General features: G+C 33.6%; 2 protein-coding genes across 2 annotated transcripts; one reads left to right on the top strand and one right to left on the bottom strand.

Moving 5' to 3' along the window:
- The first annotated feature begins 2,575 nt into the window (after nt 1–2,575).
- Nucleotides 2,576–3,535, top strand: LOC113177241 (olfactory receptor 56B2-like). Its single transcript, XM_026381784.2, has one exon. The coding sequence runs from the start codon at nt 2,576–2,578 to the stop codon at nt 3,533–3,535; it is 960 nt and encodes a 319-aa protein (XP_026237569.2).
- A 9,578-nt stretch (nt 3,536–13,113) lies between these two features.
- Nucleotides 13,114–14,055, bottom strand: LOC113177235 (olfactory receptor 52N2-like). Its single transcript, XM_026381779.2, is given in 1 exon segment — nt 13,114–14,055. A coding segment is annotated over 1 exon segment (942 nt).
- Nucleotides 14,056–14,483: the final 428 nt, after the last annotated feature.

The following is a 14,483-nucleotide window of genomic DNA, read 5'->3' as shown; positions in this document are numbered from 1 at the left end:
CCAGGACCTTTGTTTTGCAAGTTTCCTAATTTTTTTGCTTTCTTGCATTTTCTTTCCTTTTTTCTTTTTTTATGATGGGAATTTTGCTGAGCAATGTACTTTTTCTGATGATCTAGGAGATACACATATTAACTCTGCTAGTGAATATTTTATATTTTCAAAGAAACAATATATACACACCAATATAATAATTTCTAAAGTCTATTATTATATCACATTTATTGATTCATTAATCAGCTCATTAATTTTCAAATGATATTTAGCATCTGCTATGTACACCATACCTTCTCAAATGTGGAAAACATAAATAACATGCAATATGTTCAAATATTATAGTTGTGCTTTTATGAGTGATTCAAAACTATAAATAGATAATCATGATACCATTATATTCAAATAACAACAGATATAGATTCCATCAGCCTATATATTCCTTCCTACAATCCTTCCAATTTCCTAGTTACATGATGTTATGGTGAACTGAAGTGTGGTCTGCTATCTTCTCCAAAAGAGCTGAGTTTTCCTACTAAAGGGATTCCTGATGTGGTGGGGAAGAAGGTGAGGTCACAGCATCAAAGAAAGAACTGAGTGTGATATGAATAGGAAATGAGAAATAACAATTGAAGAAAACTCTGATCTGGCAGAATACCAGCAATCTTTCTGGTATAAGAATATTTGTCTTTTCCTTTTAGAAGTTGTTCTTGATCACCTACTTGCCATTTCTGTATATTCCTACATGACTCTAACATCTTATTATAACACAATAAAAGAGTTTGAGCAATACTCTTATTAAAATATTCACCCTATGTTTCTTTGCTACTTCCAGAAGAAGTTGCCTTCTCACTGTCACTCTTCAGTGCAAAACAGGGAAGTAGGGAAAGAACAGCAAATGAGGAACAATGAGCTATGTCTGATTTGTCCACCAGCATAAGTAATATAAACTATCTTCTTTTGATGTCTGAAAGTTTATTCAAAGTACGCATTTCAACTAATAATATGTACAGGTGTACATTATATATGAACAAGTCCAAAAAGGAGGCACTCTAAAAGAATGGGATCTGAATCAACATTCACATCGAGGTATGAAATTCCCAGTAACCTTTTGTTACTCAAGTCTAACACACTCATTGCCATTTTGTTATTTCAACAATTTGCATATTGGTGGCTACTTTTTAAAAGCAATTGGAAGTGTTTTTGAAATACCTGTGAACAGTGCTAATTAAGAATGTCTACAAAGAAGCAAAAGGGTCAGAGAAGAGCACCCAAAATTGATCCTCTCAATGATGCTCACTCATCCACAGTCTTGATACAGCTTTTCAAAGCCTTTTATTAAGTCTGAGTGAGTTGTCAAAGACAAACAGATTAGAATACGAACTTTAAAACAAAAGTCTGAATTTGTAGTGAAAAATAAGCAGGCAATTTTGTAGTAAGTAACTCTAAAACAAATTTATGAAGGTAAGTGATGAGAAGATAGGATTTTGTAAATAATATACTTAAAGATAAATAACTACATTTTTCTAATTAAATAGATTTAATAATGTAACTTCAGTCATTTTAAGGACAAATGAGGATGGAATTGGGGTTAAGATGAAAGTACTCACCAAGTCTACACCTGCATTGCATCCTCTGGTAGTTTTTTCATTCTAATCTGCAATATTTTAAAACATTGTGCATATAATTTTTATTCTTATAATTTGAAATCTTCAAAACAGAAGGAAAAGCACATGGTAACATTTGGTAAGAATGCATATTGGACATCCATTATAAATTTTTGCACTAAAATATTGGCAAATATTTATATTAAAGAAGTATATTAAGTAGAAAATGTTTTGATGTTAGTAAGAAATTTATGAAAGCAGTTATGTATATGCATATATTTTGTGCTTTTTAAAAAAATTATTCTCAATGATTGAAGCATGATTATAAGGACTTCAAGAAACATATGTTCAAGTAGATCAAGTAGGTGTAAATTACTATAAAACATAATTAATGAAATTTAAAGATCACTGGGGCTGCTAAACTACATTATGGCCTTTTATACTTGCTTGGCTTTAGAAAGGTGTTTACAATTTTGGTACATCAGTGTCCTTAGTATAAAGTGGGTCTACTTTGCTTCATACAAGTTTACTAAAATTTAAAAGAGCCTATTGGTACTTTATAAAGTCTCATGTACCTGAATAAAAAAGAACTCATTAACATATGTCCTATAATCTAAGCTCCTAAAGAAGAATTCAACATGCATGAAAGCTTCTAACAAATCTAAATATTAGGCCTCAAAGCAACCAACTTATTAGCAAAGCCAAATCTCACAGTCAGACAATGATGTCCACACTGTTATAATTCAATGAAAAAATTTGAGCTACATTATGGAATTTTAGGGATGAGAATGAGAATGTTACACTTATCACAGTTTCACTTTTGTAAGGAAAATTAAGTGAGTGTTAATATCAGAACAGGAATGATAAAGACACAGTATCAATGATAAAGAATTTTTATCCTTGGTGAGACAATTTCCAACACTCTCACACTGACAGTTAAGAGGTGTAACATTAAGCTTTCTTCCTCTTACTAAAGGATGTTCCAGGATGTCAAAGATTCCAACAGCTCTCAGTTCCAGGTCTCTGAGTTCATACTGATGGGATTCCCAGGAATCCACAGCTGGCAACACTGGCTTTCACTTCCCCTGGCTCTGCTCTACCTCTTAGGCCTTGGGGCCAACATCCTGATCCTGACCACCATCTACGAAGAAGCAAATCTGCATCAGCCCATGTACCATTTCCTGGGCATCCTGGCTGTGGTGGACATGGGCCTGGCTACCACCATCATGCCCAAGATTTTGGCCATCTTATGGTTCAGTGCTAAGGCCATCAGCCTTCCTGAGTGCTTTGCTCAGATGTATGCCATCCATTGTTTTGTGGCCATGGAGTCAGGCATCTTTGTCTGCATGGCAATAGATAGGTATGTAGCCATTTGCCGACCACTGAGATATCCATCAATAGTTACTGACTCTTTTGTGATCAAAGCAACCTTGTTCATGGCAGTTAGAAACAGTCTGTGTCCAATTTCAGTGCCTGTGTTAGCTGCTCAGAGAAATTACTGTTCGCAGAATCAAATTGAACACTGTCTTTGTTCTAATCTTGGAGTCACTAGCCTCTCCTGTGATGACAGGAAAATCAACAGTATCAATCAGATATTTCTGGCTTGGCTGATTATGGGAAGTGATCTGTGTTTGATTATTGTATCGTATGCTTTGATTCTTCGGTCTGTACTGAAGCTCAACTCCAAAGAAGCTGCATCTAAGGCCCTAAATACCTGCACTTCCCACCTCATCTTAATTCTATTCTTCTACACTGTCATTGTTGTTATTTCCATCACGCATAGTGCAGGGATGGAACTTCCCTTCATCCCAGTTCTACTCAATGTTCTACACAATGTTATCCCTCCTGCTCTCAACCCCATGGTGTATGCCATCAAGAACAAGGAGCTCAGGCAGGGATTATGCAAGGTGCTTGGGCTGAACATCAAGGGCAAATAACATGTAGGAGATACTCAGTCTTTTTTTTAATTTTTTTTATATACTCACCCTTTATGTTTATCAGCGACTGTGAATGTGAAAAGTAAATAATATTGACACTGTGGCAAGTTTTCATTTATCACAAGTAATTATGGTAACAATCATAATTGGAGAACAATACATGGGGAAATTTTATTTGAAATCTTTGTGCGTCAAGAAAAAAATCTTCAAGACAAAAAATAACATAATGCTGCTATTTGTTTCAAGGAATCTAAGGGAAAGATATATAGAATATATCCGTATTTGGGGTAAAAATGGGAGTTCATAACCCACTTGAATCTAATGTATGAAACATGATATATCAAGAGCTTTGTAATGTTTTGAACAACCAATAAAAAAGAATATACTTTTCATTATGTTTTATGGCTTCTATAAGTAGAAGGTCCAGAGGATGATGAATAGATGTCATTTGATCAGGTACTTACCAATATTTACTTTTCAATTTGACAGTTTAGTCTTTTTTATTAATTATTGATAGAGTATAAATTATATTTGCATTTTTATTTGCCTTACTGTATGTTCTTATTTTTAATTAATTTATATTTTATTAGTGCATTATAGTTATATGCAATACTGGGGTTTATATTGACATAATCATGCATGCATGGAATATAATTGGTTTCACTTCAGTCCCCTGTACTTCCTTTTTCTCTTTTCACTTTGATCCTTCTATCCTCTTTCTTCTACTCTACTGGTATTCCTTGTACTCATTTATAGTTTTTTTTTTCTAAAATTGGTGCTTTACAGATACTAAGGGTTGAATTCACTATGGTATATTCATATATGTACACAGCACAATTTGTTTAATTTCATTCCACCATTTCTCTCTTTTCCTTTTCCCTCCCCATCACCTGCAATCATACTCCATAATATCCTTTCTATTTCCATGGAATTCTGAACACTGTTTTCCCTTAGTTTGATCTAGCATCAGTACATCAGAGAAAATATTGAACCCTTGACTTTTTGAGTCTGGCTTATTTTACTTAGCATAATCTTACCCAATTTGATCCATTTACCATAAAATGCCATAATTTCATTTTACTTTATGAGTAAGTGTTACTCTATTACATTTTCTTTATCCATTCATCTGTTGAAGGGCACCTGTTCATCTGTTGATAGTTGCCCAATTTGGCTGTTGGAAGTGGCTGTTATAAAATCAATCTTCCTGAATCACTGTAGAATGCTACTTTTAGTTTCTATGGATAAATACCAAGGAGTGGCTGTAACTGGGTCATATAGTGGTTCCATTCTAGTCTTTGAGGAATCTCCATCCTACTTCCAAAATGTTTGTACTAATTTGAAGTCCCATCGACAGCATGCCACTTTTTTTCCCCCATATCCTTAACAGCATTTATTATTATTTGTATTCTTGATGGTTGCCATTTTAACTGGAGTGAAGTGAGTTCTTAATGTAGTTTTGATTTGTATTTCCTTGATTGCAAGAGATATTGAATATTTATTCATGTATATGTTGGTCTTTTGTATTTCTGCTTTTTAGACACATCTGCTTATTTCTTTGGATGATTTATTGAGTTATTTGTTTTCTTGGTGTAAAGTTTTTAAAAGATATATATATAGAGAGATAGATAGATAGATAGATAGATATAGATATACACTCTAAATTTTAATCCTTTTCAGAGGAGCAGCTGTCAAAGATCTCCCAGTCTTATCTACTCATATTCTTGTTTCCTTTTACTGTGGAAAAGATTTTTCAATTGATGCCCTCCCACTTATTGATTTTTGGTTTTATTTCTTGTACTTTAGAGGCTTTATAAGGAAGTCAGTGCCTTTGCCAAAATATTGAAATGCTGAAATGACATTTTCTCCCTAGAAATTGCCGAGTTCTAGTCTAATTCCTAGGTCTTTGATCCACTTGGAGTTGAATTGTGCAGGGTGAAAGACAGGGATGTAGTTTCATTCTTCTACTTTTTTTCCTTATTCACTATGATGTTTGCATTGGTTTGTCCTATATAACCTTTATAATGTTGAGGTAAGTTCTTCTATCACCATTTTCTCCACTGTTTTTGACTCGTATGAATCCATAATTTTAGTCATATGCTTTTCCTGGATCTATGGAGAGGACCATATAATTCTTATTCTTAATTCTATTCATGTGGTGAACTACATTTTTCAATTCATTTATTTTGAAGAAATCTTGCATCTTTGGAATGAAATCCATTTGGTCATGGTGATCATCTTAATGTTTTTAATGCAATTTTCCAAAGTTTTATTAAGAATTATTGCATTTATGTTTATCAGAGATGTTGGACTATAGTTTTATTTTCTTGATGTGTCTATGTCTGATTTTGATATCAATGTAATACTGGCTTTATAGAGTAAATTTGGAAGTGTTCCTTCCCTTCTGTCCCATGGAATCATCTGAGGAGTATTGGCATTAGTTCTTCCCTAAAAGTCTGATTGAAATTAGCTGAATTGGAATCCATCCAGTTCTGGGCTTTCTTTGTTGAAAGGCTTTGAATGGTTGTTTGAATCTCATTGCTTGATATTGGTCTGTTTAAGCTGTGTACATCTTCATGATTCAATGTGGGTAGATGATATGTCATCCAGAAAGTTGTCTCTATCTTCACGTTTTCCAGTTTACTGGAGTGCAAATTTTCAAAATAGTTTCTAATGATCCTCTGAATTTTAGAAGTGTCTGCATTAACATTTTGTATTTCTTCTCTAATCTAATTTTGTTGATTGGGGTCTTCTCTCTCTTTCTTTTGATTTGTTTGGCTAAGGGTTTATAAATTTTGTTTATCTTCTCAAAGAACCATTTCTTTGTTGCATAGTTCCTTTATGTCTTTTTTTATTCTCAATTTCATTATTTCCAGCTCTGAAATTCATTAATTCCTGTGTTCTGCATATTTAACACTTAGTATGTTCTTCTCTCGCTAAGGCCTTGAGGTATAAATTTAATTTATTTGCAACCTTTCTATATATTAATCTTTACATATTATTAAGTAGGAACTTAATGCTATAAACTTTTTAAATGTAGTTTGCCCCATTTGATATGTAGTACCTCAATTCTCATTTGTTTCAAAGAATTTTTTATGTCTCCCCTGATTTCTTCTGTGATCTATTTCTCAAGAAGAAGAAGATTTAATCTCCAAGTGTTAAGATAGTTTTTTAAATAAAGCTTTTTAGCTGTTGATGGGCACAATACCTTTATTTTATTTATTTTTATGTGGTAATGAGGATCGAACCCAGTTCCTCATACATGCAAGGCAAGCTCTCTAACACTGAGGCACAACCCCAGCCCCAAAACAGTTTTTGTTTTTATCTTGTTGATTTCTAATTCCATTCCATCATAATCTGATGAGATATAAGAAATTATCTCAAATTTTTTATTTGCTAAGACTTTTTTGCATCTTAAAATATTTAAGAATCTTGAGTTCCACATTCTGCAGAGAAGAAAGTGAACTTGGTTGTCAATTTTGAATGAGCAAAGAATTTGAATACAACTTTCTCTAAGAAAATGTACAAATCACCAAGGAATACCTGTAAATATAATCAGCATCGTTAGTCATTAATATTAAGCAAAGTCAAGTCAAATTATAATAATGTATAATTATACCTGCTAAAATAGTTATCATTAAAAATTAGAAATCAGCAAGTGTTTATAGACATATAGATATATTGCTATTGATATGTTAAGTAGTAGAACAGCTGTGAAAAAAATGTTTGGCAATTACTCAGGCAGTTAAAAACAATGGGGAAAAAACAGCATTTTGTTCCTTGGTACAGACAAAACATAATGGAAAGCAACTGTTATAACAAAAACTTGTTCTTTTCTTTTATTGGTTCTTTTTAGTTGTACATAATCAGGGAATTCATTTTGACAAAATTGTACAAGCATGGAATATAATTTTTTTCTAATTTAGTCCCCAGTATTTTATTTTTGCCTCCTCTTATCCCTCCCACAGTTCCCTTCCCTCTGCTCTAATAATCTTTCTGCTATTTACTTACAGTTTTTTAAAAATTACTGTCATGTATGTAATGGTGAGATTCACTGTGATATATTCACACACGTACATAGGAAAGTTAGGTCAGATTTGTTCCAATGTTCATTCTTTATTCTATCCTTCCTTCCTCACCATTAATCCCTTTGTCCACTTCATAGATCTTTGTTCTAATTTTTACCCTCATTCTTTATTTTGGATAACCTTCCACAAACTTGTGCATACATTTTTATAATAACACTATTAGTTCAAAAGTGGAAACAACCTACATGAATTAACAAAATTAAGTGGATCTACCATTAGAAGGCATGAAAAGAGCAATGAATTAATCTTTCTATCAAAATCACTTCAACATAATGCCATATTTATACTGTAAATTCAATTTGAATACTTTTGACCTAGGGCATAGATTTTCTTTATCTTAAAATATTATTTAATAATAATTATTATTATTTCATAATAATAATCTATTATTCACAAGAGCCAAGAAGTACAAACAACCAGAATAAGACTCCATTAAATTTAATGGTTGTTGACTTAAAATTTGTAATGTAATTATGACTCTCACATGGTGATGTTTTAAATATGTAGCTTTCCAAAGGACACAGTACAAGTAGCATGGAAGATTTTTGAGATCTACAGAACTAAATCAGAAATATCCATTAATCCTCATAACCACCCAGAGAATTTCAGGTCTACCTCTAGATCCCGTCTGGTTCACACAGAGATGTGGACATTTATCAAACTTCAGTGAGGGAATTAGACTACAAAAAGCAAGTATCAGTAACAGCTAAATAGAGACCATGGGTCCCTATTAGCAACACACTGTGTTTAACTTGCTAGGTATCTTAAGGTAGTGGATAAAAGAAAAAAAAAGTTTCTTCAATGTATGTTTTTGGTACCTTTGTCTAGTATAAGATAACTGTATTTTTGTGGGTTTGTCTCTGTATCCTCTATTGTGTACCATTGGTCAATATGTCTGTTTTGGTGCCAAAAGCAGGTAATAGATATTAATCCAGGTATCCAGAGCCAACTGAATTTTTACAAAACTGTTAAGAATATGCATTAGAGAAAGTATAGTCTTTTCAAGAAATGGGGCTGGGTAAATTGGTTATAAGTGTGTGGAAGAGTAAAAATAGAGCCCAATCTCTTACCAGTTCTAAAAATCAATTTGAAATAAATTAAAGATTTAAATGTAAGACACAAAATAATGAACGTACTAGAAGAAAATGTATAGGAAATTCACTTAGAACCTTGGAATGGGTGTGGATTTTTTAAAAAATAAGACTCCAAAAGTATATCAAAGAAACACTTGGGCTACCAAATATATTGCAATATTACTCATAATAGCCAACAGTAAAATGATGAATTGATAAAAAAAGTCATACATACATGCAATAGAACACTCTTCCATCATAAAACATCATAAAAAAGAACAAAAATCTGTCATATGTATAAATAGCGTTAACTGGAGATAATTATGCTAACTGAAAAAAACAGGCACAGAAAAATGAGTGCTGTATGAATTTATTCATAAATATATATAAAAAAGAAAGGGAACCATAGTGACTTTAACTTGTTGAAAACAACAAAAGATAACAATTACTGGCAAGGATATAGGGGGAAAAAGAATAACTGTACACTGGTAAGGGGAACATAAATTAGTAAAGCCATTATGGAAATAAACTCTCCTTAAAATATTGGTAACACTACCAAGATGTTTGGATTTCATTTAGAAATCAAAAATGAAATCAAAGAGTTATGCAAATAGGCAGATAAATGACAGGTTGATATAGATATGTAGATATAAAGAAATCCAATGAATACAGAGTTTCATACTTGGTGCAACTTTTCCTAAAATATTGCCAACATCAGTCACCAGGTTCAGTAGATTTCAGCTGGAAGTTCAAAAATAAAATTAAATAAATATTTAGGTAGGTAGGTAGAGATGGAGATAGAGATATATTTGAAGCCAAAAAAATATTAAATATATCAAAAATTAACATATCAAGTTCAAATGGATATTAAAGGATGGTTAACCTTTTATTTTTGAATCTAGTATAATAATATTTTCAACTAATTTTATATATTGTTTGATGTCTCTTTGAAATAACATGTTTTTGAATATTTTTGTTTATAATATTAACAAAAATAATATTGTTTATACTGATATGTAAATAAATGTTTACTATGTAAAAAAAAGTTCCTCAAAATATTGAAAATATAACTATCATGTGATCCAGCAATTTCTTTGCTGAGTATGTATCTAAAGGAAATAAAGTCAATATCTCAAAGAGAAGTACACATCATTGTATTCATAGTAGCATTTTTCACAAGAGCCGAGAAGTGGGAACAACTCAAATATTCATTGAAAGATGAATGGATAAAGAAAATGTGGTATATGTGCACAAGGAAATAATACTCAGCATTTAAAAAGGAGGAAATTATGCTTTTTGTAACAGCATAGATAAACCTGGAGGATGTAGTAAGTGAAATAAACCAAGTACAAAAAAAACAAATACTATATACTCTCTTATATATAAATATTAAAATGTTTATAGTATATTATGAAATAATATGAGTTATAAAAATTATTACCAGCATAACCATAGTTTACAGAAGAATGTAAGTCTTTTTTGGATCTTTATTTTAATTTTCCCACTTGGTCTATCTCCACTTTCAAATGGAATTTAAAAATTCCTTTCTCAGCAATGAGCTTCTGACTCATGTCTAGGTGAGGTGCTTGGTGATATGTTTTTATTGCATCTACCACGTAGCAGGCAATAATTTTGGAATTTGAGATACCTTGGTAAATAAATCGGGTAAAGATCCTGATTTCATGGCATTAATAACCTAAACTTGGTCTTAGTCAAAAGGCTAAGAAGCGATCATGGCAGTAATCATCTATATAGTAGGGTTGGTGGGGGGGGACACACAATAAAAGTCTTGAAAGCAACATGCTCCATGAAAAACACAAGAGCAGGATAGAGAGCACACGTTTTCTCTTGCAATTATGTGCACTTGAGTCAAATATTGTGTGGGACCCTTAAGAATCTGATGGCAGTTCTGTATTTTCATAAGTCATTCTCTCACACGAGAATGAATACTCTTCAGTCATAAAGAAGTACAAAAGAGAATCTCTTCACCCAGGGCAGGGTCACCATAAGGAACTTCTCATTATCCCAGTCATAAAAAAAAAATTATGCTACAAACTTTTAATTCCTTAGAAAACGATGTAGTATATTGCAGTTGTTAAAAATAAAGACACTGGGTCCAGGTGGCCTGGATGTAAATCCAAGTTCTGCCACTTGCTGGCTATATGACTTTCATTGTCTAACCTCCCTTTGCTTCAGTAAGCTTGCCTGTAGAAAGGACATGAAATAGTGCCATCCTCACACTTGTTTTAAGAACAAACGCACATACAAAGCTTAGAAAAATATCTGGAAAATAAGGGCCATATATGTTTGTTGTTGTTATAATTTTGAAACCATGTTCTTATGAAAATGCTCAACATCTTCAAAAAAAAAAAAGTAGAGGAAGACAAGGAATCTACACTGTACCCAGGAACAGCCTTTGAAGAACTCAGGATGGTTCACCAAAGAAGGAAGTAGAACTGAGAAAATAGAGTCTATATGGAAGATAGAAGAAAGCAGGGAGGGAGACAGGCCTTCAGAGACAGAGGTTATGGTGGAGACATGAACAGTCCAGGAAAGTGACCATTGGACAGCAGCTGCTCAAGGTTAAGGGCCATTCTAGGGCCCCTGTGGCCTCTCAGTGCTGATGGAGGAGCAGCACCTGATGCTCCTGGTGTCCTGCCCAGGCTCACAAGCAATGCACCTCCCAGCAAGGCTTCTACCTTTCAGATCCATCTTTTTGTCTTTCTCTTTATCTTTTGCTTCTGAAGACATTTATCTGCCCAAACTTGATATTGTTTGTTTAACCTTCACATTTTACACAAAATATATGAAAATATTTTATTGTTTCAAATAATCCCATTTTCTCTTTCTTTTAATACTCATGTATAATTCAAGATTCATCTCAAATCCTACCTTCCCTGTAAAGAATTTACTTACTGACTCTAATTGATATTGATGATCCTATTCTCAGTTTCCATGATTTTTGAAAATCTGTTGCACTATTCGCTATTTTTAAAAAATAGCAAACAAAACTTGTTACATTGTCTGGTAGCCATTCCAAGCATTTTTTATCCTCTATTAGAGTAGAATTCACTAGAGTTTTTGTAATCATTTATATTTCACAGTACATAACATGAAGCCAGGTACCTAGAGAGTACCCAGAAAAACTTGTTTGTTCATATTGACAAAATGTTTGTGAAAACTCAATGCAAGCTTAACCATAGAAAACTAATTGTCCACTGACTGTACAATTGGAAATATTTCTCCTGCGACTGTGATGTTCAGAATGAGACAGAGTAGAAACTAATAAGTCATAAAAAAGCAAAACTTGTCCAAAACCATGCTACATGGTTTTACTTTTTTTAAAAAATTACATATTAGAGCATGTAATTGGCCAGATGCATCTTTGTTGATGTTGTTGTTTTTTTCCTCACTTGAAAAAAAATGGAGGTTGAGACTTAGATTAAGTAGTCTTTTAAAGTCTAGGCACTAGATATTAAAAGACAGAGTATTTAAACTTTGGGACTAACTAGATATTAAACTCATGTTATATCTCCTCAAACTCTTTCCTACTAACTTTTTGGTTCCTCCACATTTCATCCATTTTTAATGATCTGTCCTCCTTTTTTCACATGTGTTTCCTCTCATGTATCCTGGTCCAACATCTAGATTCTACACACTGAAGCCTGAGACTGAATTATTTTCAACTCTGCCTCTCTTTCATTAAATTCAAGGCATGACAAATATTACTATCAGTGTCTCAAAATTAATGAATGAGTGAAGGAGTGAATTAATTAATAGGTATACTAATAATAACACATTTGCCTCCTTGATATTTAACAAGACAACTATATCCTTTAGATACATTTTAAATAAAGGTTGCAAAATGATTACATAGGACAAAATAGAACACTTAGAAAATTTTGTATGAAACAGGATTTTTTCAAAAAATAGTGAACAAAACTCAAAGATTTTATAAAACATCAAATCTTGCTTGCCTTAAAAATTATTAGAAAATATTGCAACCCTGGACCCTTATGGCCCCATGGCAAAAATGCATTTGATCTGCATAGAATTTGTTCCTAGTGGAGACGATGTGCTTGCCCACATTAGTCTAGCCTCCTACTTCTCCACACAATGTGTGGATACATCAGGCTTACCTTTTGCCTTTTATTAACTTTCTAGTGTCACTAAACATATGATTCTATAAAAATTCATGACAAACATAATCTTTATTGGGAATGAATATTTTACCTTTTTAATTCTGCATTCTCTATTTTGGCAGATATTTACAAACAATAAACATTTAAAAATATACACTTGCAAAGACTTTAGAAAATCTATGTTTTAGAATGATTTAATATTTCATTTGCACATTTTATGAATTCTTCTCCACTATTTTCTCTCCATGCCAAACAATGCATTTTGTGATTAGCTTGTCTTAAGTGAGGCCAGTCTTGTCTCCAAATAGGAATTTGATGACTCCTTCACGAATCTGCTTGGTCTTGACTCCATAAACAATTGGGTTCATGGTAGGAGGCAATAGCAGATAAAGGTTGGCCACAATGATGTGTATGTGGTGGGGAATATTATGGCCTCCAAATCGATGAGTGAAGAAAGTGAAAAAAGCAGGTACATAAGTGATCACGATGGCACAGATATGAGATATGCTGGTGCTAAAGGCTTTGTGACGAGCATCTGCTGATGACAGGCTCACTACAGCCCTCAAAATCATAGTGTAAGATGCAGAGATAAAACAGATATCAAAGATGCCAATCAGGAGGGCAACCATCAGACCATAGATAGCATTTACCTTGACGTTGCCACAGGACACCTTGGCCACAGACATGTGGTCGCAGTACGTGTTGGGGATGAGGTTGCCCTGGCAATAGGGCAGGCGTTTGGTGAGGAAAGTGAATGGGATGATGAGCATCACACTCCTCAAGAAAGTGGCAAGACCAGCCTTGGTGAGGATGGTGGTATAGCGTAAGGGGTAGCAGATGGCCACATAGCGGTCCAGAGCCATGAGCATGAGCACCCCAGAATTCATCTCAGTCAACATGTGGACAAAAAACATCTGGACCAGGCAGGCATTAAAGTCTATCTCCTTGAGGTTGAATCAGAATATACACAGCATGTTGGGCACAGTGGTGGTACACAAGGTGACATCAGTGGAGGCCAGCAGGGCCAGGAAGTAGTACATGGGTCGGTGCAGGGCCTCCTCATGACTGATGAGATAGATGAGTCCCACATTCCCCACAAGAGCAATGATGTACATGAGGCAGAATGGCAGGGAGATCCAGGTGTGCGAAGCTTCCAGCCCAGGAACACCATTCAAGATAAAGAATCCTGGTGTCAGGCTGGAACTGTTGGCTCCAGACATAATGGCTGACAGGAGGAGAGCATTTTAGACTCTTTAACAGTGACAGTTCCCTGGGCCAGAAAGGAAACCAAAGGTAAGTAGAGAGCATAAAAACATCTTTATAAAATTTTTTATTTATTTTATTTTATTTTTACTCTGTGAATTCTTTTTTTTAAGTTTGTTCTTTTTATATATACATGATAGGAGAATGTATTTTGACATATATACATGGATTATAATTTATTCTAATTTAGGATCCCACTTTTGGATAGTACCATGATTTGGAGTGTCTTTAGTGGTTAGCTGTGTGATTTCAATAAGGCCTTTGCAATGAGAATCTATCAGATTCCCCTGGAGTCACTCTTTCTAGATTCATGTTCCACTTGTTTCTCACTTCACATAGCATATGATATGAACATATTGTTTAACCACATTATGCCTCGGTTTTC

This window comes from Urocitellus parryii, chromosome 4 (genome assembly GCF_045843805.1).
Source record: "Urocitellus parryii isolate mUroPar1 chromosome 4, mUroPar1.hap1, whole genome shotgun sequence".
In the NCBI taxonomy this organism is placed as follows: domain Eukaryota; kingdom Metazoa; phylum Chordata; class Mammalia; order Rodentia; family Sciuridae; genus Urocitellus; species Urocitellus parryii.
The sequence above is the reverse complement of the archived record's forward strand: the minus strand, read 5'-3'. Positions and strand labels throughout refer to the sequence as shown.